At 37.9% G+C, this 23,351-nt stretch overlaps 1 protein-coding gene across 1 annotated transcript in view; it reads left to right on the forward strand.

Annotated features, from left to right (window-relative positions):
* ctnna1 (catenin (cadherin-associated protein), alpha 1) overlaps positions 1 to 13,340 on the forward strand; it is a 101,819-nt gene extending 88,479 nt beyond the window's left edge. Inside the window, exons 17-18 of the mRNA XM_058797205.1 lie at positions 11,203 to 11,337; positions 12,136 to 13,340. Coding sequence (XP_058653188.1) covers positions 11,203 to 11,337; positions 12,136 to 12,426 — 426 coding nt within the window. The 3' untranslated portion in view covers positions 12,427 to 13,340. The remainder of the gene's footprint in view (positions 1 to 11,202; positions 11,338 to 12,135) is intronic.
* The last annotated feature ends 10,011 nt before the right edge of the window (positions 13,341 to 23,351 follow it).

A 23,351-nucleotide genomic window follows, 5' to 3' on the forward strand; every position in this document is an offset into this window, starting at 1 on the left:
GTGAAGGAACACGCTAATGGCAAGCAACTTATTTTTGAAGTAATTGGGCTATGTTGGTGGTTAGATTATCCTGTTTCTAGCTAGCTAAATTAAGGTCGCTGTAGAGCAGGACGGTTTTGTTTTTTTTGTTTTGTTTTTTTTGCATGAGGTTGCTGTTGCAATAGCTATGAAGATTGTAAATTACGTTATCGCTACATTAGTTTGCTACCCTTTGCAAAATGCTCCTCAATCTCGACCTTAACATTTGTCTCACATATCAGCTATTGCTCTGACATGAAGTCGATTTGAGAACTGTTCGACCTACAAGTAAAGCATACTGTTTAATGTACAGTAATATTAGTATCACTCAGCTCAAGTGGAGGCAGCGCTAAGCTAGGGCTGGACAATAATTCAGTATCAATATGTATCTCGATATAATTTTTTTCAATAACGCTGATATGATTTTTAAACACATTTCTGATATTTCGATATACATTACCAGTCCCATACATTGATTTATTTGTGGCATTTGACTTCGTTGAATAAACATGAGCACTACACGTTTCAAAAAGCGGGTGATTTATATGAATGTATCTCTGAAGAGAACACACTGTCTTTGGAATAGTTTTAATGGCATTTTCATTTTATCTGATAAAGTAGCCTTCAGGAGCAGAGATGCTTAGATTACAGCCGTTACCGGGGAAACCGCTGGTTCTACCAGCGCCTCCTACTGGCAGAGAATCAGATTCTACTCTCCTGTTTTCAACATAATAAATGCTTTTTCAGCAGCAAATCAGAATATTAGAATGATTTCTGAAGGATCATGTGACTGGAGAAATGATGCTAAAAATTCAGCTTTGAAATCACAGAAATAACTTGCATTTTAAAATATTTTCAAATAGAAAACAGTTATTTTAAATGGTAAATATTTCAAAATGTTACTGTTTTTGCTGTATTTTTGATCAAATAAATGCAGACTTGGTGAGCAGAAGATAATTCTTTAAAAAACTAAAATCTTACTGTTCAAAAACCTTTGACTGGTAGTGTATGTTAGCCTATAGTTTGAAGTTAAAGATATTAAGGTGAGTCTGAGATGTTTATTTGACAGTTATTTCACATTTCTTGTTTGTATGAAGACTAAATACAAATAAAAGGTGAACATTAATTTATTTGTGCTGTCTCTTTTCAAAATAAATGAAAAGAAACTTGAGCATAGTAGATTTCTTTCTTTTTTTTTTTCCCTGTTGTACCGAAATTGTATCGAACCGTGACCCCCGAACCGAGGTACTTACCGAACCGTGACATCTGTGTACCGTGCCACCCCTAATTACTGCTACTAATGTTTTTACATAGTTTTTATTATTTGTTATATTTTAATATTTGAAATATAACAATAACAAGCAAGTCTTCATCTCTCTACACCTTTCTCAAAAACAGACATTGTTTTTATTCATATTCAGTACTTGGTAAAATTAATTTTGTATGCTGTATGCATTAGCAAGTGCATTGGTTGTGGGAGATGTGTCTGTCCTAGTGCGACCCCTGCTTTTAAACAGGTGTGAGCAACTCCTGACATGCAGCCCAGCCCAGCTCAGTCCTGAACGGTCCCCCCTCCTCTTGTCCTGCCTACAAATAGAGGAATTGAGGGCAGTAGGTGAAGAAAATTTGAAAGGAATGAGGTATGGAAAGCCCCAAGTGAGACCTGAATCCATTAAGTGTGATTCGTCTTTAATTAGCAGCATAATTACCAGGTGGCAGCTTTCTTTTTCTCTCTTATATATACGTTTATGCCAAACTATATTTAGACTGCTCCTCACACCTTCGTGTGCAGACGAGGCTGCCAGAGGCTAACTGCTGAAAAATGAACAAAGGGAAGCAGTTTCTTATACAGAAGGATGAATCATCAGATTCAGAGGAGCCTGCGGAGGGATGGAAAGCAAATAATCGTGGCACTCCTCCCCCTACTCTCTGTCCTCTCTGTCTTTGTCATTTCAAAGCCCTGCCACAGAATACACAGCGGTGGGCTATAGCATCACTCCTGACTGCTCGTCTAGTTAGTCAAGTCATGTACTTTTGTTACATCTGAGATTGCCAACAGAGCTGGCATGTGTTGATATGCCAAAAATATCAGTGAAAGTTGAATATGCCAAAAACAGCATTCTTTAGAAACCTTGTACAGGTAAACAAGATGATGCAGAATGAGGGAAATAAGATTTGAGAAAAAGGGGGGGAAAAAAGTTGAAAGCATGAGTTGTATTGCGTAACTCTTCACAAATGCATCCTAGCAGCAAGCTCAACTACGTAAACCCAACTAATCAAAATGAGGATGTGACAAAACATACTCCTCTGCATCTGGAGGCCAACCAAGGATGCAAACAAGACAGTGGTACCCAAGCGGATAGCGTGGGTGGCCTTTTAAAAATCAGCGGGTGGTGCGTCTTGTCTGAGAATCGGGCCTTCTGAATCCATCTCACAACATCTAGTTGTTGTATGTAAATGTTTTTGGATCATTGCAGAGTGCTGCCAGAAATGTTCGGGCAGGTTTAATAATCAGTTTAATGGCTGTAACAGCTCGATTAAATTTTAAAGAAATGAGTGTAGTGCATAGATGAGGAGAATGCAGGATTTAGGTCATTGCCACACAAAGGTCTGCACTGCAGTTTATTAAGAATTTACGAGCAGATTCTGCAGGGGCAACTTGTGAGGATTTTGTGTGAGCACAGTACTGAGCAAATAATGCAGTGTAATTGAGATTTATAATGCAAATGTGTAAGCCACCACGCTGCCCATAAATATTGTGCCCTACATGCATGCACACGAAGGCACGAAACCGGCACACATGGACACCATCGCGCAACTCTAGGTTTGCATATTTTAGTGAGGCAGACCTGCGGGCGGCAGCACGTGCTTTATGCCAATGATGTATACCGACATACATAGTTTTCCAATTTACATTCAATCAGGGAAGATTTATGGTGATCCATAGGCACCACCACAGGTTGGATTAATCCTAGTTCTGGCCTCTGGCTGCTTAACAGTGACAGGCCTGTAAATTTCCTTCTCTACAGTAGAAGAGCAAAAAAAATCAAGATGCGATCCCACAAATTCTCAGCTCAGCACTTCAAGGGTTGGTACCTTACATGATGCCCACCAGCCTGATTGAGACTCTTGGTTTTGTGGCATAATGGCAGACTATTAGCAATGTTTGAATTGGGTAATTGAATCATATTTTAGACATGAAGTATGAATTGCCTTGCAGAAGTTCAGAGGTATTAAGACCTTCAGCCAGTTTACTCCATTTCAAATGCTATAAATGTTTTTGTTTCTTTTTCTTTTTTTAGGAAATGTTCCTAAACCGAACTGTGCTGTTTTTAAGTATTCAGTTCCTGTTGTAGCAGCTCTAAATTTACACAGTTGGAAAAGCAAGTGAATTAATTACATGATTGCTTTCTACATGTGAATCATTTAGGTAGCTACAACATTTCCTTAAATCTCCAAAGGTAGAGATCATTATTTAGATAGTGAATCCAGGCTTCCCACAGTCATGGAAATACCAAAAACCTTTTTTTTTTTTTTTTTAAGATTTGGGTAAACTCATGGAAATTAATATTTATCTGCTCTTGTGTAGAGTAAAACTTGATTGTAAGCCATAGTGTTTGGTTTGTGAATGAATTGCTCAGTCAATTCTCTTAAGTGAGTTAGTAAGAATAGTTCACAAATCAGTTTGTGATTCTTTAGCAAATTAGCCTGAACCTAAAATCTTTTTTAAAATCTTTACTCTGCGATCTCAGAGGTTGTGGAGAGCTGTGGAAATTCATCCTATGAATTTGAAGGATTGCTGTGGGAAAAAAATAAAATTGAAGGTAGTATAGGAGAGAGAAATAAATCCATAAGTTAAAAGCATTGAAAACTCTATTCGAGTGTCCCAGTGAGCACTGTTGGTTCAGTTGTGTGAAAGTTGATGCAACATCAAACCACCCAGACATATAGGAAAAGTTGTTCATCACATTCTGCTGTGAAAACCAGAACACTTTCAGTCTGCTGAAAAAGACTAGGAAGAAAGTTCATCTTTCAAGCAGGACAGTGACCCAGAGGCCAAATAAATAGTTGCATGGCTCAAGAACAGAAAAGCCCAGCAGTGCCTTGGATGTTGTTTTGATCTCAGTCCAGTTCCATGGCACCATTTAACAGTTGTAGTGTGTAGGCGTTATCCAGCTAAACTGAACAACCTAAAGCAGATCTGTCAGTTCTGAGTTTTTTTTTTTTTTTTGAGAATATTATCAAAATGTCTTTCGCAATCTAGCAAGCTGTATTTTTAAACATTATTGCCATGTTTGTAATGTATCCGTAATGTTTTCTAGTCACTTTCAGTCAAATGAAAATTTCACAGCACCAAATTTCAGAGGAGCATTTTTAATTTGGTGAAATGTGAAAATCGTTTAATGGTCTCAGTATAAACTGTGTGAAATAGGTGCTTGTAAATATGCTTTAGAGCAGGCAGTCCTATTAATAACTGTTAGGGAAGTGGTTGTCTCTATTTGGCAGGCGTGTTGGCGGCTTTTGCTATATCATGCTGTGGCTATTCAATTGCCTCAGTGATGCACATATAAGGCACATGATTCATATCCTATTTTATCAGAAAACTTAAATTTGAGTTGTTGATCTAATGAGTGAATTTGAGTCTTCTCTGATTCTACATCAGGACTTTAACAGACTGAGATAGAATTGGCACTTGCAAATTTTAGTCTTATTTTTTTTTTTTTCCTTTGGGTAATTGGTTGGATAGGAGCAAGATCATCCCTCTGTTTCAAATGCCACTTGATTGATTATCATGGTCAATGATGGCTTTATATTTAGCCGTTTAAAAAACAAGTGCGCCGCCAGACCATTTAAACGCAATATAAAACACATTAGCCACATGAAGGGACGTTCCTCTCTCCAAGTGCATTAGAGTTCGCTCTATTAAAGAAACTACAGATGAATCTTTTATCTTGGTAAAAAATGACTTTGATATTAACAGGTGCTTTTAAAATGAACCTTCGATTGCCTTGGGTGCTTTGCCGTTTCCAGTTTGTACGTTGAATACTGATGACTGAGTGGGCTGAATTCCCTGGCCTTCTACTTTCCCCTCTGTAGAAAGACGATTTACATAAATGTTTGTGAATCTGTGCAGGATATCAGTTTTATTGCTGTTGCATCCACCACTTCCCCCAGATCTGTATTTTAGCATGGAGCTTGCACAGTCAGTAAAAACAATCTAGAATGAGTTCACACCTGAGATGTTGGGAGATCAAGTTTGCAGTCCAGAAACTTTTCTTCGAAGGGTCACTGTCAGTACGTCAAATCTCCACCTGCGCTATTCTCAAACTGTCTCCAGCAGATGTTTATAGAAGATTAAGTTTTTTTTTTTTTTTTGGTTAAGGTTTTGTTTATAGCCAAAGTAGTCTTTAATTTGGAAGTGAAAATTAGGCCATTTAGAAGTGTTAAATGTGATTAGCATGTCCCTCTTTAAATTTCAGATGCTGACTTAATGTCTATCAGTAACAATTGGTAACTCTTTCTGTGGTTTGGGACACCACATATGAACACCAGGTAATCATATCTATGGAAATTATCTCGCAGAAGACCTTTGGGTGGGCATAACGATTTCATCACTGCTCTAATCACCTCCATATGTCATCTGCTGTGTTTAGTAGAGAGAAAACACACACCTCATTCCATCCCCTCTTGAGAGGAGTGCAGCAAGCAGCGTATCAATATCTCCTCGGGCTTTAGTGGGCATAACCCACAAAAGAATGCATTATCCAAGAAGCTCCATTTATAATCAGGGCTGCTCTATATTAAAATGCTGCTATGTCAGTGAATACAGGAAACTGGCATTTCTCCTCCCTGATGTGTTGAGAAAGGTCAGAACCCTGCTCATGCTGTTCTACTACCGCCGCCCATTTAGAATGGAATTCAGCAGGCCGGATGACATTTTCTATGATGCGGCCTGACCTTCCTACTCACTTTTATAGCAGGATATTTTTAACGCTGAGGTGTGAAATCAGTTATATTTTCCAACACCTGCATTCTCTTCCGCTCATCAGTCCCGATAGTGGCTGCCCCCTTGTTTTCATTGTTTTGAATGGTTTTCTCAGGGTGTAGTTTGCCCCTTTTTTTGAATTTGCATATGGTTTCACACAGCTCCATTGCAGCCTCTGTGCCAGAGGACAGCACTGTATTTACACAATAATGTACACATTTACAGAGAGAAAAGTTTTTTTTTTTTTTCTCTCAGCATTGCCATTTTCATGAATACGCACACAGTGGAAGTTGTTCACTGTGGCAGTTACAGATTATACTTAAAGACATTGTTCACCCAAAAATGAAAATCATCACTTGTTCACTTGTCGTTTTAAACCTGTACGACCTGTTTTTTTTTTTTGTTTTTTTTTTCTGTGAAACTTTAAATCCTATTTAGATCCCATTTTCTAAGATCGTATGAGATAAACAGTCAAAGGGAAATCTGTTTTTTTTTAGTTTTTTTTTTTAAGGTAGCTGAATTGTCATTTTAACGCTTAGCATCTTTCCTAGCTTCATAAATTGTGTAGCATGCTTTTGACTTTATCTAGGTCAGTTCATTAGCATTAGGCCCTTTCGCACCGCAGGAACCTTTTCATAGTACCCGAACTAATTGTGGAACTACCCACTTTTTGGCGTGTTCGCACCGCAGGAACTAGGAACTGTTTTAGTTCCCGGAACTCCGTTTGGAGGAACTATTTAGCTCCTACTTCAGAGTAGGGTCTAAAACAGTTCCATAGGAAGTGTACGCTGATTGGCTAAACGCGTATATGAAAACGCCCTCACCCGCCATGATTTAAAACGCTGTGTAAACACATACTGTGTAAACATCGCATCAACTTATATTTCGCATGAATGGAGAACAGCGATAAATGGACGGACGCTGAAGTGCTGGCACTTTTGAACATTTTGAACTCCTTTCCGATCTTTCAATCGCTTGACGTATACGTCGACATTCCATGTCCATTATTGTGAACCCCACAAGACACAACAACACAGCTCCGATCACAGCGTCCTCCATCCTCCTGTTGTTAACGTTGTTTTTCTTTGTTTTCGTTGTTGAACGCCGCGCACAAATGACGTCGCTGTCGACCGGCTTACGTCACTTCTTAGTACCCACTGTCGGTGCGAATGCAACCCTTTAAATGGTACTAGGAAATAGTTCGCGCAAAATCGTCCCAGTACTTTAGTACGCACTTTTAGTTCTGGGACTAAAGCGGTGCGAAAGGGGCTATTAGTTCACCTCTTTTTGCTGATGCATGTGATAAACATAATGGCGACACCTTTTTTATCACCTTGTACACACCTTGGACACTTCTAAGGTGCTAAAAGTGCCTCTCTTTAACACTTCACGTGATAAAAATTCATCATCATATTAGTTAAGCAGTGCACTTTAAAGAGAGCTCATTACTTTTCAACACAACATGGATTATTAGCGGGCATATACGAGCAAAAGGTTTTTTCACTGATTCCTTGTAAAAAGGAAAACCAAAAGTCCTCAGAACTAGTAAAACATGTATTTCTTAGTTTATTTCAGTTGTCCTTTTGAAGTAAATTTGTAAAAAAAAGAAAAATCAAATTATAAAAAATTAATAAGAAACTCTTGCTGCACAGAATCCAAAGTTTGTGACCAGGCAAGGTAATATCCCTTAAGTGCTTGCATGTACATTACTTAAGGAGTTGAAGTGGGGCTGAAGTTGAAAGTAAGGTTATGCTATAGTATGTACTCTAGGGTTAGATGAGTTTCCTAAGAACACACTTCTCAGAAGTTGCTTATTTTTAATAGAGTGATGGGTAAATGCAGAATAAGCTCTTGGTCTGGCCTGATAAGGGACTTACTGGACACTGCACTTCTCGAAAAAAAAATGCTGTCTTTGCGCATCCTTTCACCGCAAAGTGCCCCCCAAATCAACCGCATCGGCAGAACCACATGTGATCTGCATGGTGCAGGTGGAGGAAAAAAATATTTGAGGAAAGCAGGGAGGACTTTTGTTTGACATGTGCATCATGTATTCACATGCGTCTAGGTCAAGGCAGGCAGGGTGAATTTCCTGTTCAACTTGGATGAATTCAGCAGCTGAGCATGCACAAGTGATGCTTTCAAAGGGCCAATTCGAGCTGTCTCAAACAGGAGTCGAGTCTCTAATTGGTATGCTTAGCAGGTTTCATTTTAGAAGGGCTCTGTTCTGATTCACCACCGCTGTCCCCCCTCTCTCTCTCTCTCTCTCTCTCTCTCTCTCACCCTCTCCCTTTCTCCACCTCGTTCTGCTGTTTGTCTGACTTCCTCTGCAGTAAGCTCTCTAGCTCTAAGGAAGAAAAGCAGCTCGGTGATTGATAAAAATTTGGGGCTTTATTAATGACTTCTGGAATAATGGGTGGAATAGTAAAGCAGACGAGAGGCGGACACTCTGGCTTTCAGTGCTTGAATAAGGACACTCCTGTGCCCCTACTGGCTCTTTATGATGAGCTAGAGAGAGAGGGGCAGAAGTTCTGTCCAGACATGCCCAGGCATCCTGACTTCCCACTGGGGAGTGATGGTGTGCCCAGCTGGATAATCTTTACTACAAATCCCAGAATGCTTTGAACCAGCTGGAGTGGAAACGGCGAATGCCAAAGCAGTCAGAGCTTCACCGATGAATATTCCAGCAGTGCTGCTGGGGATCACAGCATAGCCAGACTTGTTTCTGGATCAACACGCCAGATGTAGGGGTGAGAAGCCCTTAAAGGCAAGAAAATTCTTGCTTTTGTATTGCTGTGAATGTAATCCTTTCCTCCAACCTTTGGCACAAATGCTTTTACAGTATCCTGCAGTCATACTGTCAGCAAATACTGTAATACTGTAGGGAAAGTAGACGCAGAGCAGACTTTTTCCTTGGGCCTAGAAAGTGCCTTTTTATAGCACGTTAGAGCAGGAAGTGTGCACCTAAAATTAAAATTCCTGTCATTTACTATTTTTGTTGTTTTTTAATTGTTAGTGCATGTAAATATGTATGTATTTTTATTAATAAACACGATTGTGCACACAATTTGAGAACTGTTTTACATTGTTTCATTTCCGTAGTAGCATGTAAATCTCACGTTTTACCTTTTAACAAGCAAAACTTCAGGGAAATGCTGTGATCAAATGGCAGCTAATTCTCACGCTGTCTTGAAAGACAAGCAGCCTGTTGCCCTCTTCATCACTCTCTTCCTGTTTCTCACCAGTTCTTTCTTGGTATCCCACTCTCTTTTCGCCCACTTGTCTCCCATCTCCCTTTGTCTCCCTGTCGCTCTGTCTTGTTTCTAACAGTCTGTGTCTGTCTATCTGCCCTTCTCTCTCAGTGGGGTGTATAGACAGAACGATGATTATTAAAGTATGGTGAAGATGGCCTGACTCAGACTGTGTTCTGCTGTATCTCCAGTTGAATCTCCCACAGGCACATCTCTGCAAGTTTGGCTTTATATTCCACTCTTGTATTTTGAGTTGCTGGCCTCAAACATTAAAATGGATGGATACCGAGAGCTCATTTAGCCAAATGCTCACAGAGCTTTTTGAAATATACTTGCTTTAAATATGGTTGCCTGTTCATCATACATAAAATCAGCATGGTCACTCTTGTTTAATCTTTCTCAGTCTTTTTAATTGAGGTATTTTGAAGAGTTTTTAGGCATTGTAATCTGTATTTATTACGTAGACATGGAAGACCATCTCGTTTTAATTTCTGTTTCATACAGGCGTCATTTTGTCATGGGAACTTTACATTTTCTAGGTTTTCTTGCCCCGTTTTTATACATTATGGTTAACTAAGCACTATTTTAACTTAGCTGAATACTGAGGTCTTAAATTACGTGCACCAGAATTTTACATAAAAAAAGTAACTGGTGCATTTTGCATGGCAGAATTATGCATATGACATCTGTGTGTGTCTTTCCAGTCCTGAGCAACTTAAGTATGCATCTGCAGTCTAGATGTTGTTTAAAATAATGGAAATTTGACATTTTCCCAAATGCTTTATGGCATTTGGGGCAGAGTTATTGAGATGAAGGCACTGTTGGGAAGCTGGCTTGGTGTAATTATGTGCAGGCACCCATAAGTCCTGCTTGTTCAGAGCAACAGTGTGGGGCCAGACTCTTTGAACGTTATAACTGTGAAGAAACTATTGTTACCTTGGAGACTGGTGAAACATCGTGAGGTATTGATATTGGAAGGCCAAACTACGGGGAAAAATAAGTACTGTGCTTTTTACTGCACCAACGACTGGTAAATGGAACTAGTGATGAATTCAGTCGGTTGGCAGCACTGCAGTGCAGGCTTTTTATTTTACACACATAGGAATGAGCAGAACCGTTGACTAGTCAACTAATTGATTAGTGAGCTGGACTAATTTTTTTTTTTTTATTCCGTGTTGGAGCCGAGGTGCTTTGAAGGGAATGAAAGATGCAAATTCAACATTTTTAGCGTGCTGACAGTGTGCGTTGTGCTTTTGCATTCTAAAAAGTTTTACAGTAACTGTCAACACGCTAAATCCCAAGAAGTTGTCTTCAGATTTACCCACTGTAACTGCACATAGAGGGCCGTTTTCTTCTGATGGGTGTACAAGGTTTTTTTTCTTTTCCTTATGGTAAAATGAAAAGGACAGTTTGGCTGTGAGCCCTCGGTGGGCCTGATCACCTGCCACGATGGGGAACCGAGTGAATTTGACTAGCACATGCAGCTGGACAGGTGACTGTGGAGCATTAGGGTATCTGCAGGCAACAGACAAACATCCTCAAAACAACCAGTGTGTTGAACGTGCTTTTCACTTTAGATATCAGTTGATGTATTTCCGTACAGACACTTGTCTGACTCACCATCCGTCTCGACGTGTTTTCTTGTCAGGTTTATTAAACGGTGCATCTGTATCATTAGGCCCACACAGATTCTACGCCTCAAAGTGCCACGAATGAATCTGAACGCCCATCTTTCACACGTCCCTGCCCCTCGCATGTCCGTTTTTAAAATATTCTGGCTAATTTTTTTTTCATCTGCCAGTAACTCTTATAGTAGCACTTTCTGCTCCATTTAACTCATTTTAACATGTTTAAATGTTACACAGATTTTTCCCCATAATCAGTGTGGAAAAAATGGTTGTTTGACAGAATGTAACTGCTGTCTCTTTCTCTCTCTCTCTCTCTCTGTAGTGTCCAGATTCAGCATGCAAGCAGGATCTGTTGGCCTATCTGCAGCGTATCGCCCTGTACTGTCACCAGCTCAATATCTGCAGTAAAGTCAAAGCAGAGGTGCAGAATCTGGGCGGAGAGCTTGTGGTGTCTGGGGTAAGTCCTCATTTACTGAAAGGAAGAAAAGGACAGACAGACTTGTGCCTCTGTGGCGAAAAACCTAATTATCTGAAGCAAAATACAATTACTGTTATTTTCACCCATCCATACCTCCATGACAAGAACAACTCATGCTGCTAAGCTAATTTATTTTCCTGTTTTTGTTTTACAGCTCAATAGTATTTCCAGCTTGCCTATTCCCAGCCTTTATTTTAAACTAAGTTGCTATTTGTGTAATTTTAGTTTGTTAACCTTAAATACTCTGTTGCATATATAAAGATTTGTATATAGATGGTCTCTGATTTTTTTGTTTTCGTAAAAATCTTAAAGTCCAGTAAAAACAAATGTTGTTTTTTAAATGTTTTACCTGCAAAGATGTCCTTTAATTCACAACCAGATGTAAATTAACGGACATAAATTTGGGGTTAAATAAAGGGTTTCTGCAGTCTTTGAAAACCTGAAAAATGTAACATTATGGAAATTAAAATCTCTCAAAATTCTGTAATGAGTATACATTATAAAAATGAAAATATTTAAGTGTAGAACATACCTGCGACTAGAAAATTTAAGACATTTTGTAGGTTATTAATTATAATCATTTAAATCTGTTTGTTCAGAAGATTAGTGTCTGACATACAACCTGAAATCTGTCTGCCATCTTCATCAAATTCTATAAGAGAGAAATCCATATCCAATAATCATAAATGGCTAAAAGTGTCATGGAAATGCTAATTCACTGTTTAGAAAGTGTTTGAACTCCTCTAAAGGTCTTTTCAATTTCCTCTCAACTTTCAGGTGGATAGTGCTATGTCTCTGATTCAGGCGGCCAAGAATCTGATGAATTCTGTGGTGTCCACCGTGAAGGCCTCCTATGTGGCCTCCACCAAGTACCAGAAGTCTCAAGGAATGCAAAACCTCAACATGCCCGCCATCTCCTGGAGGATGAAAGCTCCTGAGAAAAAGCCGCTGGTCAAACGCGAGAAGCAAGATGACGGTCAGACCAACAAAGTGAAGCGGTCCTCTCAAAAGAAGCACATCAACCCTGTGCAGGCCCTGAGCGAGTTCAAAGCAATGGATAGTATTTAAGCGGCCTTTACCGCATTTCAGTAGATTATGCTTCAGAAGTAGATTGAGCCTTAAAATCAGTCAGATTTAGCGAGTACACATTTAAGCGCATTCCTGTACCTTAGTCACCAATATGCCAATATTTTTTCCATAAGCAGTGGCTATGCTGAGTGCACTAAGGTCTATATAGCAAAAGTTATATTTTTACACACGAATGCATTAATCTGCTCAATCTTTACACAAGATTTCTTCCTGAGGACAGGTAGGGGCATACATTAAATTTCGGGCATTCCCTCACAGTTTATATGTACGTTTCCCCCTTTTCTAGATGACTATTGTGTATTTTTAAAAACATTTAAGTGTATTTTACGAGAAGACTTTTATATATTTCACACTAAGGGCTTTGATATTGCCCATTACTGTCTGATTTTTGTTTTTCCTTCCATTCTTCATGCCTATGCAAACTCACTGTAACACTTGCAATACTTGTTTTGGTATGAAACTATAAAGAGAAACAGGCTTTGATTTAGTGTCAGTCTCAAGACCAAAGTCTTTGTATTTTGCTGTGCCTAATAAACTTTTTGATAACTCTTGTTTTATCCTTTGATTAACTGTAAAATAGTTTGGTGAATATTAATTCTTAATATCTTCAAGAGAAATTTTGCTGCATGGAAAATAGTGCATTGATGTGAAACTCGATAAACAAAGCCAAACTAGTTGCTTGTCGCAGTCACTAGAGTTGCCTAAAAAGAGAACAATCTCAGTAATGCCCTCAGTAATCTCAAGGAGCAGTGGGGCAAAGCTAAATGCGAATGAGAGGCTGAGAGCGAGCGAGTTCATTCTTCAGCCCTGTATTTAAATTCAGAAGACTGGCCTTAGGCCTCTCTTCTCCTCCTCCTCCTCCCCATCCTCCCACCCCTCCATGACTCAGACACTGATTAAATGAATCAACACACCTTATTCGGAGGAGTGGAAAACTCTTGGGCTAAATGGCTGTGGATGGACTGGGCCAGATGTACGTGAGGCACGGAGCACCACCAACGATAAAATGGGATCAAGCACCCCGAACGCCCCGAAGGAGCTTCCAAATCACAGCGATCGATGTTTCTCATAAGGCCTTGTTAGTTAATGAGTTCATCATTATCGGCTGATCTGTTGAATATATCTTTGGGTAGGAAAACATCTCTCAGTGCTGCTGTGTTCATGTTAATTAGGTTTCGCTTGCAATAGATTGATTGTGAAAGTGCAGGATGATGCTTGATTCATTCCGTGACGCGAATGACCTCAAATGGAGTTGCTCAAAGATTTGAATGGTCAACAGGGAAAAAGCTTTTCACATTAGTCAGAGCAGTGGGTGGTAAAGTGTTGCTTCTTGAGCGGCGTTCTAGCCATGCATACACATTTCTATTACGCATGCATGTGTGATGACTTCTTTGAAGTAGCCTGATGCCACTTCCAGCCTGATCCTGGCAGAAGCGCATTTACTTGTTTCTGCATTTATAAACAACTGTGTGTTGGGTCACCGGAGGTCATGTGACAGATGGCTTGAGAGATGCTTTTGATTCAGTTTGTGTGTTTATTGCAACTTAATTGCATGTCAGATGTTCCTGTGGATTTAGTACTGGTTTGGGATTTAGTTTTTTTTTTTTTTCTCTTTCATTTCTGGAAATGACTGTAGTGAACCGTAGTTTGCTACAGGAGTGTTGTTGTTTTTTTTTTTGATGTTATGTAATGCTTTGGGAGTTCACTGCTGATTGCTGTTTTACACATTTGCATTCTTGGTTAAAATAAAAAAAAAAAAAATGAAAACACCTACACGCATTGTCGTTTGTAACCAAATAGGAAATTGTGGAGGTGTGAGAAAAAGCAAGGTCAGTTTGACATCAAGTGGGAATGCACCAAATTGGATTTCCAAAAGCACAAAAGAACCCCTCCTCTCTAAAGTCACATTGGTCAACACATTATTGTTAAAATTCATGACGACACAAAAATATGCAACTGTAACATGGAACTTATTTCCTTTGCAACACACCATGTTTTAAGAGCTTTAAGATTTTAATCCTATAAAGGCTGTCATGAAATAGTGTTAAATAGTGTCAAATTTTAAAAAATGAAACCGTTCTTTGAACCCTTTTTTTTTTTTTTTTTTTGAGAGGTATAATAATTTTATGGCTCATGTAGTCTAAGGAGAAATATGTGGGGAAAAAGTCTAATAAAAAAAGTTTAATTCAGAGGCCCAAATGGAGCATAAATATGTAATTTGTTGCAGTTTCAGTAAGTGTATGTTACAATATTACTGGGTCAATATCACTAGGGTGCCTTTTGGTGTCCTGTACAAAGTCCTGTCCATAACTTGACATAAAAATGACTATGAAAGGGTGTCTTATATTAGGCTAAGTTTTTATATTTTATTTGTTTTAATTATTTTGTGTATATATATATATATATATATATATATATATATATATATATATATATATATATATATATATATATATATATATATATATATATATATATATATATATATATATATATATATATATATAATATATATAAAAATATAAGATTTTTATTTTTAGATTTGTGTAAGAGGATGCAAGTTATTTTGCTTTGTCCCATGCACTGCTCATTAGTGTAGAATACAGTCAAATCATAAAATTACATTTTTTCTATTAATATTTTGTTAATTTTTTGTTAAACTCAATTTGAGTGTATTGATCATTTGAGAATACAAACTATATTTTTAATTTAATAAAAAAAAGAAGAGTGTCCATGTCCCTTGAATGGTTGTCCACCCTGTCGTGTTGGGAAATCTGTCCGTTTAAGAAAAGGCCATCCCCTTTAGTGACATAAGGACAACAGATTTTTTTGCCCCTTCAGTGGCGGGAATTTCAACGGCTGAGGTGAATAAGTTGGTGACTTTTCAATTGACCAATTTTCTTAGCATGTACACTCTTGTCGGTATAAAATGTGCCAGAAGTGATTAGAATACAGTGTTTTCAAAATATGTATGTTTAAATATACCAAATTCTATTCAACAACCAGACTAAATATTTAGCTAGTCACAGTTTGTTGTAAGCTAATAACAAACTCCACGCATGCTAGGGTGGACTGAATGAAAATGAATGGAGAGGGGGCGGTATATCAATGTGATTGAGGATGTAATTATATTATTTATTATTACATAATTTTTTTAGAAGTTGAATAAATGTTTCAATTTCATATTTTGTCATGATTTGTGTGTTCTGCATTATGTGTCCACACCGTCATGTGCTGGTCCACCCTGTCATCTTGATATTTTACAATAATATTTTCAATAATTCAATCATATCTATATGCTGTCATGTGCTTACTAACTATGCACACAGTGATTGGCTGCTAGGGGAGGGGTCTCGGTAAGAAATGTATTCATAGAAGTATTGTAGAGTGCGATATTATATTGCCATATCCAAATAAAGGTTTAAAAAGTAATGTTAATTGCCACATTCATATAAAGATTTTAAAATGCAGACTAAGTGTCACTAATTCAACAAGTATATGTTCAGCTAATTGTCAGCCTCTTACATGTATGCTTCTCGTAGCGGATATGCATATAAACAGCCTTTTAATTATATATAGAGTAGAATAATCATGGCTGATAGTAAGACATGCAAACATGAAAGAAAACCAAACTGGACGCAAGAACAGCTGTTACTTCTTGCCCAACTGGTTAATGAAAAGGATATAATCAAAGGAAAATTTGGAGTTGGGATAACCTCCAAACCCTAAAGGTGATACCTTTTTAAAAGCTCATTATCGTCAAATGTTTCTAAAATGTTTATATTCTGAGGCAGATTGCCGGCAACACCCCTTTTAGAATAGTTGTGACTTAGGAGTCCTCTTCACTACTCCTAACGTTTCACAGATTTAGGAGCTAGTTTTACCGCTAAAACACTTTGTGAAATACTCTTAGAGCAAAAATGTAGCAGTCCTAAATTTAGGACTGGCACGCCCACTATTTTTTACGATTTTCTCCTAAATCGGAAAGTTAGGAGCTAATTTTAGCCTTAAGATACTTTGTGAATACGGGCCCAGAGCATTAAGCTTGATTCAGGCTTTATAGGGTTAATGCACAACATTTAGACTTTACAGTAATGTTTAAGTTGTTGAATGCATTATGTATCGTGAACTAACAAAAACAACGCCTTTACAACATTTATGAATCTATCTAGGCTAATATACTGTAATATTGCAAGTTATTTAACTCTTTATTTACAGAACATGAATGTGCAATAGCGTTTATACATTTTTAGATTAATGCTGGAAAAAAAAAATCTTGTTTATTGTTAGTGATACCTAATGAATTCATTAATGTAATGAATTTAAATATGAAGTGTTGCTGTAACACTTTCAATACAGCTGCTTTGAAATGATTTGCAAGTTGAATCCATGGACTCTAAATATCAATGTTAAATTAATATAATTTATTAAAACTATAAATATAAAATATGACACAGTCGGTGAATTTGCAGCATTCTGACATTGCACGCATTTAGTGTGTATGTGCCTTTAGGCAAATTGATTCCCTTCTGCGAAATGCCCAAATGAGCTTTCTGCGATAATGTAGTGAAACAGCTTCATATTTTTAATATAACTCGAGCCTACTCTTTTACAGTATGTTAAATCTTTGATTAATGACATCTGTTATCCCACCTGAAGGTGGTCTATATCAAAAGCCTCTATGGCTTTAAGTACGCCCATTTGCATTCTCTTGCCATTGTTTAAAATACGATGTCAGCCATCCAGCTAGTCGCAGGTTATCAAACACTTACTGAATAAACGTCTGAAGAATATTTCATCATAATTGACATGACTCCGAGACGCGCAAGTGAGAAATACTTATTTTCTCCGAACGATTATTCAAATGAAACTGCTCCCTGTTGTCGAAAGCCATCAAGTGTTTCCGTGCACCATATTTTACATGGAATGTCTTGTGTTATGCCACATACATGTTCAAAATTGTTATCTTGTTTTGTTTAGCCAACAAATCCGCTTTGCATTCGCACAGCTCATCTATAATGACACATTTCTAATATTTCATTCTAGTGAGGAAAAGTATCGAGTGTCAAAGCTCTTCTCAGCCACGTAATGCACCTTTTCCTCAACACAGAGATTTTCAGATACGGAGTGATGTCCTCTCGCCCCCCCGTTTCTCTCTCACATTACTCATACTGTCTGCGGTTGACCTTTCCCTCCAGACATTACGGTTCTCCAAATAGGAAATGTACTACAGTGAGGGAGGCGGAGTGGACAAGCTCTGTACAAGTTCACCGCTGAGACAAAGTGCTTTTACACAGGGTCTCGCTGCTAAAGCAGAGCACGAAACCTTGAGTTGAAGACGACTGTTAGGGAAGCTCAACTGTGTGAATTAATCACGAGTGGGATTGTATAATTTGTTGTTTGTCGCAAGATGTAACTGCTAATTGCTTGAGAAGCACAAAATAAACTTAAGGAAGTTGATTTCCGATGTTCCATTGTTCGCTTTTCTCACGGGTTCTTGACACCTTCCTCTTCTCTCCACATTTTAGCAGCCCACATGCTCGCATTCTGTCTGGCTTCAGCTGTCAGCTTTTATTTGGAGTATTTGATTCGAGATTCATTATAATTGCTGCATCTGTCAAGGATGTGCAGTGGATTTGACCCGATCTCCTGATTTCCCTCCAGTCCTTCAAACAATGAGCACCCTCAGATGTCTCCTCCTGTTGTTGGAAGGTCATCTGGGTGTTTCATGCATGCTGTTTGATGCCGAAAAACCTCTCCAGTTTTAACAGGGGTGCATCATTTGGAAATCTAGCTAAGGTCAACTTTACCTGCTGCTGGTTTTTTGACAAGTGAGTTTTTTTTTGGCATGAGAGCTTATTTTTAACTCTCTTTGGACTGCCTTTCTTGGACAATGCCAAACAGTCTGATTGCTTAGAAGAAGAAAAAAAAGAAAGATTTTTGGGCAAATTTCAGTTTTAAACTTGATGTGCAACTGTATCACCTCGCCTCAAATTCTTGTATTTTCTCTCCCAGGATCCGTCAGCCAACCCGATCGCATCTGAAATTGGCATGACATGATTGGTTGAAATGTGATCAATCAAACAACGTGTTTTTTGACAGTTCAATCAATTGCGAAAGTATTCTCACGGCTTCCTGTTATGCTACAACAAATGATTCCGAGGCTTGACGCGTATGAAAAGAAATGTCTTAGCAGTATTACCCTTCAGCTGGCCATGAGAAGACAGGCAGCAAATTTAAATCCAGTCGCTCACGCCTGAATCTCTGGGCATTAAATTGACTTAAATGGACGGCTGAGAGATTTTGTTAGTTGTTCTTGGTAACATCCATCTCTTATACAACAATACTGTCTTTCCACACTACACAGAAAGACTCCTCTCCTGAACATTGGACATTGTTAGCAGGGCAAGGTGAGTTTGGCACCATGTAACCCAAAAATGCTTTCTTCAGTGGAGCACAAAAGGGAAACATTACTTTAATCCAATTACAATGAACTTCCAAGCTACAAAAAGCAGAATACAAGTGGTCCATTGCATGTCTGAAGTCAAACGATAATTTGTGAGACTGCATGAGTTCAATTCATAACCATCCAGACCAGTCTTCTTCCTCGTTTTAATGCAATAACAATGAATTTTCAAGCTTCAAAAGCACCATACAAGTGGTCCATATGACTTGTGCATTTCTCAAGTCAAATGATTCTTTGTTGTTTTGAAGTTTAACAGACCCAGTCCTCATTAAACTTTCATTACAATGAAAATAGTGTAAATAGTGAAAATAGTCTTCTGTCATTTAACTTCCAAATCAAATGACTTGTTAGAAATTCCTGTTTCTGAAACATTAGGTTTAACTGGGGTTATGCCAAAGGTTGCGCTGAGTCAGACCCATTTATTTAAGCATCAACACATTTTTTGTGAAGAGCTTTTCTTCCTGTTCGCACTCATATTCCTGTAATACGAACGCTGAGAGCAGTGTGGCATTAAATTAAGGAAGTCAGCATCCATAGCATTAGCAATCAAAATGTTCTTACTGATACACTTCAGGGAAAAACAAACATTTTGCCGTGTCTAAGCAAGCTGAGCCTGTGTTTGTGTTGGTTTTTATATCCAATCCCTTTCCCTAATATTGATTTTGCTGAAAAACACTCTGTAATCTATACTATATCAGAGGTACCTTAAACCAACAGCCTAGCTCTTTCCTGCTGGAGCGACCGATGAGAAACGGTCTCTCAGTGTTGGGTAGATTTTAAGCTGTGTTTAGGAAAGGGGGTGTTTCTTAATGATCAGGCTTAAGGTTTTCACCTGGACGGCGATAAAAAAGTTCTTAAAGAAAGAGAAATGAAATCTCTTAAACTTACATTTAAAGAGTCTTGTCAAGAGACCAGAATATTAGAAATTCAGGGACAGGTTTTTAGATTTGGACCAGCAAGAAACCACTTAGCACGGTGCCAGGACGTTTGGCACAGGCAGGCACCATGCACTCACATTTCCATCTGAGAACCTATGCTGCAATCTAATGTCTCAACCAATGCTCCCTTTCAACCGCACAGAGGAAAAAAATGTGTTCGAGGTTTCTACAATCAGCGCTACAGGAATGGGCAGCGTTTCAACTGGAGTCCATCTGCATGTCCATTGATTTTCAGTACGGAACGGAAGCTGTGAGCAATCTTGTGCGGAAATAGACAGTGCAGATTAATTCACAAGACAAAGACAACATCCTACAGAACAGAACGGAGTTCATAGAGAACTGAAAAAATGATCTATCTTGTTTTTCAGTATCCTGTATACGACCATGGTGTTCAGAGTGCTTTACTAGGCCTATACAGTATATATTGTATTTCTCTGTTTGTTTGCTCTACTGTTATTTTGTTATCAACATGGATTGCAAAACTGTATACAGTAAGAAAAGAACTGTACTGCATATGCTAATTTTTAATGTGTATGAAGTTTCTTTGTAATGAAATACTAATAGAAAAACAGGTTTCTAAGGGAAACGACTTTCATATGTTGACTTTCACCACCTGTGTGTTGTGTGGAAAGCTAAACACTTATTACTAACACAATCACATTTTATCCCTCCTTTATGTTTTTAAGAGAAAAAAAACAAAAAAACATTATCTCTGTTGCTTGCTGTGCCCGGATTGCCACATGCTAGGTGATTTAAATGTCTCTGGCTGTGAGGTAATGGGGGGCATGGAGAGGTGTTTCCTGAAACTCAGTCAAAACAGCTGTCTACACTGTCTGACTGCTCGCTGATGTTTTATAGCAGGTGGGAGGGAAGACCTGATCTTCGGCAGTTCGTGTTCATTTATGTGAAGCCCTTCAAGAGAAGAAGGGTCGTGATTTACCTGTGTACCTGAATATTGTGCTTCCCACGTCAGGTTTGTAGTTGCATGGCAATACTTTTGTCTTGGATTTTATAATGTGTTAGTCATTTAGAATTGAGGGAGGTTTGGAAATCATTTGTGGGAAGATGACACTTATGGGAAAAGATTTCATATGCACATGCATAATATTAGCATTTTCTAAAGGAAATATAAATGTTGCAAGGCAGCAGAGTTGGTAAAGAGAAAATTGTGAGCTCAGAAAAAGAGGGAGACTGATAGTAATTTGCAATGCAGATAGATGAATACAGATATTTTTATTCAAATATATACTCTCTCTCTCTCTCTCTCTCTCTATATATATATACACACACACACACACACACACACACAGTATATAATAGGAGTTCATACAGTTGTGCATATATAGAAGGTATTCCTAGCATTCTAACAACATAACTGGTAAAATTATTAAAAAAGAGTATATTAACCCTCTGCTTGTGTTCGGGTCAAATTGACCCGGAGAAGATTTTCTTCTACTAGTTAACGTTAACGCATTGAACTCAAACTTACTGACTTTGTTCACACAGGGTATAAGTACTTCTCAGAATTTTTTTTTGAATTTTCGTAATTTTTTGTGGGTTTTATTTCACCTAGTCACACTTGTGGTGTTCCCGGTCAAAAATGACCGGAATCCAAACAACTGCTTATAAATCTCTCATTATGCTATATTATCACCAAATGTTTAGGAGAGCAAATCTCTGACTGTTGGAGCCGTGACCGTTCTGACACTGAGTCATGGTGCTCATACTCATTCAAGTGATCTCTCTACAAACATCTTTAAGTGTTTGTGTAAAATGTGTGCACAGTCACAGTGGACTGTGATTTAGAATTTCTTATTCCTGCAGAAATGTGGATTTTGTGGGGTATTTTATGAAAAGAAATACAAATGTTTGCTAAATCTCTCATGTTATTCTTTGTGGACATAAGAGGACATTTTGAAAGCAGCCCACATCTGACTCACGCACGCTATCTTCATGGACGGTGAAGCAGTTCTAACACTCCAGCGAGCAATATTTTTCATGCTTGTTTTGTGAATGCGTCTCCCTAACACACACACATACTGACTGCCTAACAAAAAAATGTTTTTAAAAACCCTACTGGGTAAAGTTTTTTAAAAGAAGAAAGAAAATAGGAAGAATAATATATATATATATATATATATATATATATGTATGTGAGCTGACAGAACAAAATATATATGATATATTTTTTGTTTATTTTCTGTGAAATAATTTCATCTGAAGGTCGTGCTGAGATCATTCTAAATGGAATTGGTTCTGAATTGTTGCTAAAGGCTAAAGGGATGAATTAGTTTTTAAGCTCTTGTGGGAAAAAAGCCCATAAAACCTAAGTCATAATGGAATCATGTATTATTATTATTTCTCAGAGATCTGATTTCTAGCTGTCACTTTAAAGCTGCTGCCAATGCATTTGTTTTTGCATGTGGCCCTGTATGTGCTCTCTTGTCCGAGTCGATTTGTGTGATGTAATTACAGTTAAAATGCTTTGAGCTGACTCTTTAATTGCTTCCCTGGAGTGATTGGTGGCGATCGAGTTCTTCATCACATCACGCTGGTGTCTTCATTCAAGGCTTTGTGATTATTTGCGGCAGTGCTTAGGTTCTGAATGGCGAAAACAGACGTGTTTGATGAGCTATAGGGCCGTCAGAACAAATGCATTTGTTTGTCACCTCACGTCTAGTTGATTCCAGTCGCGCAGTATACATATCTCATCACTCTGGCAGTTGTTCAAGTGTACTTTAAGGGAATCTAGACCTCCAATGCCATTTGAACGATTGAAAATAAACATGCGCGTCTGCTCCATACACTGTTGTGGAATTTGTCATGCTGCCTGTCAGATGACCTCACGCATACTGTAGGTTTACTTGCTCTCTTTTTAAATGGCTGTCATATCTAGATGGATTCAAGTGTGATTTATATTATTTTTTTCCAAGGCGTTAGTCACCATCATATTTACAGATCTGGATCACCCACTGGGTTCCTTTAATCGCTTTCCATTAAATGATGTTCTTGAAAGAGTTTGATGTGGTCTAACTGAAAATGTACTGCTAAATGGATTCACTAAATGGTAGTACGTCACAGGTTCTACAAAATATTAAGCTAAATTTTATGATTTTAAATGTTTTTATTTTAAAAATATGACTAATTTGTTTGACAAGGATGCATTAAACTGATTAAAAGTGATATTAAACACATTAATGTTTGCATCAAAAACTAATAAAAAAAAGGTTCAAAATTTTAAACAGTCAAGACTAATTTCAACATTGATAATAATAAGTACCATTATTAAAAATTGAGCACCAACAGCAATTTTTCCTACCTCAAGGCACATGATATTTAAAAATGTATGAAAATTGAAAACAATTATTTTCAGTTGTAAGTAAATATAGCCTTACTTTATACAGTCAAACCAAAATTTATTCAGATGCCTTCAACATTTTTCACATTATCACAGTTTATTCGCTATAGTTTAGAATGTGGTGATAAAATATATAAAATAA

Source organism: Onychostoma macrolepis, chromosome 14 (assembly GCF_012432095.1).
Source record: "Onychostoma macrolepis isolate SWU-2019 chromosome 14, ASM1243209v1, whole genome shotgun sequence".
Classification (NCBI taxonomy): Eukaryota; Metazoa; Chordata; class Actinopteri; order Cypriniformes; family Cyprinidae; genus Onychostoma; species Onychostoma macrolepis.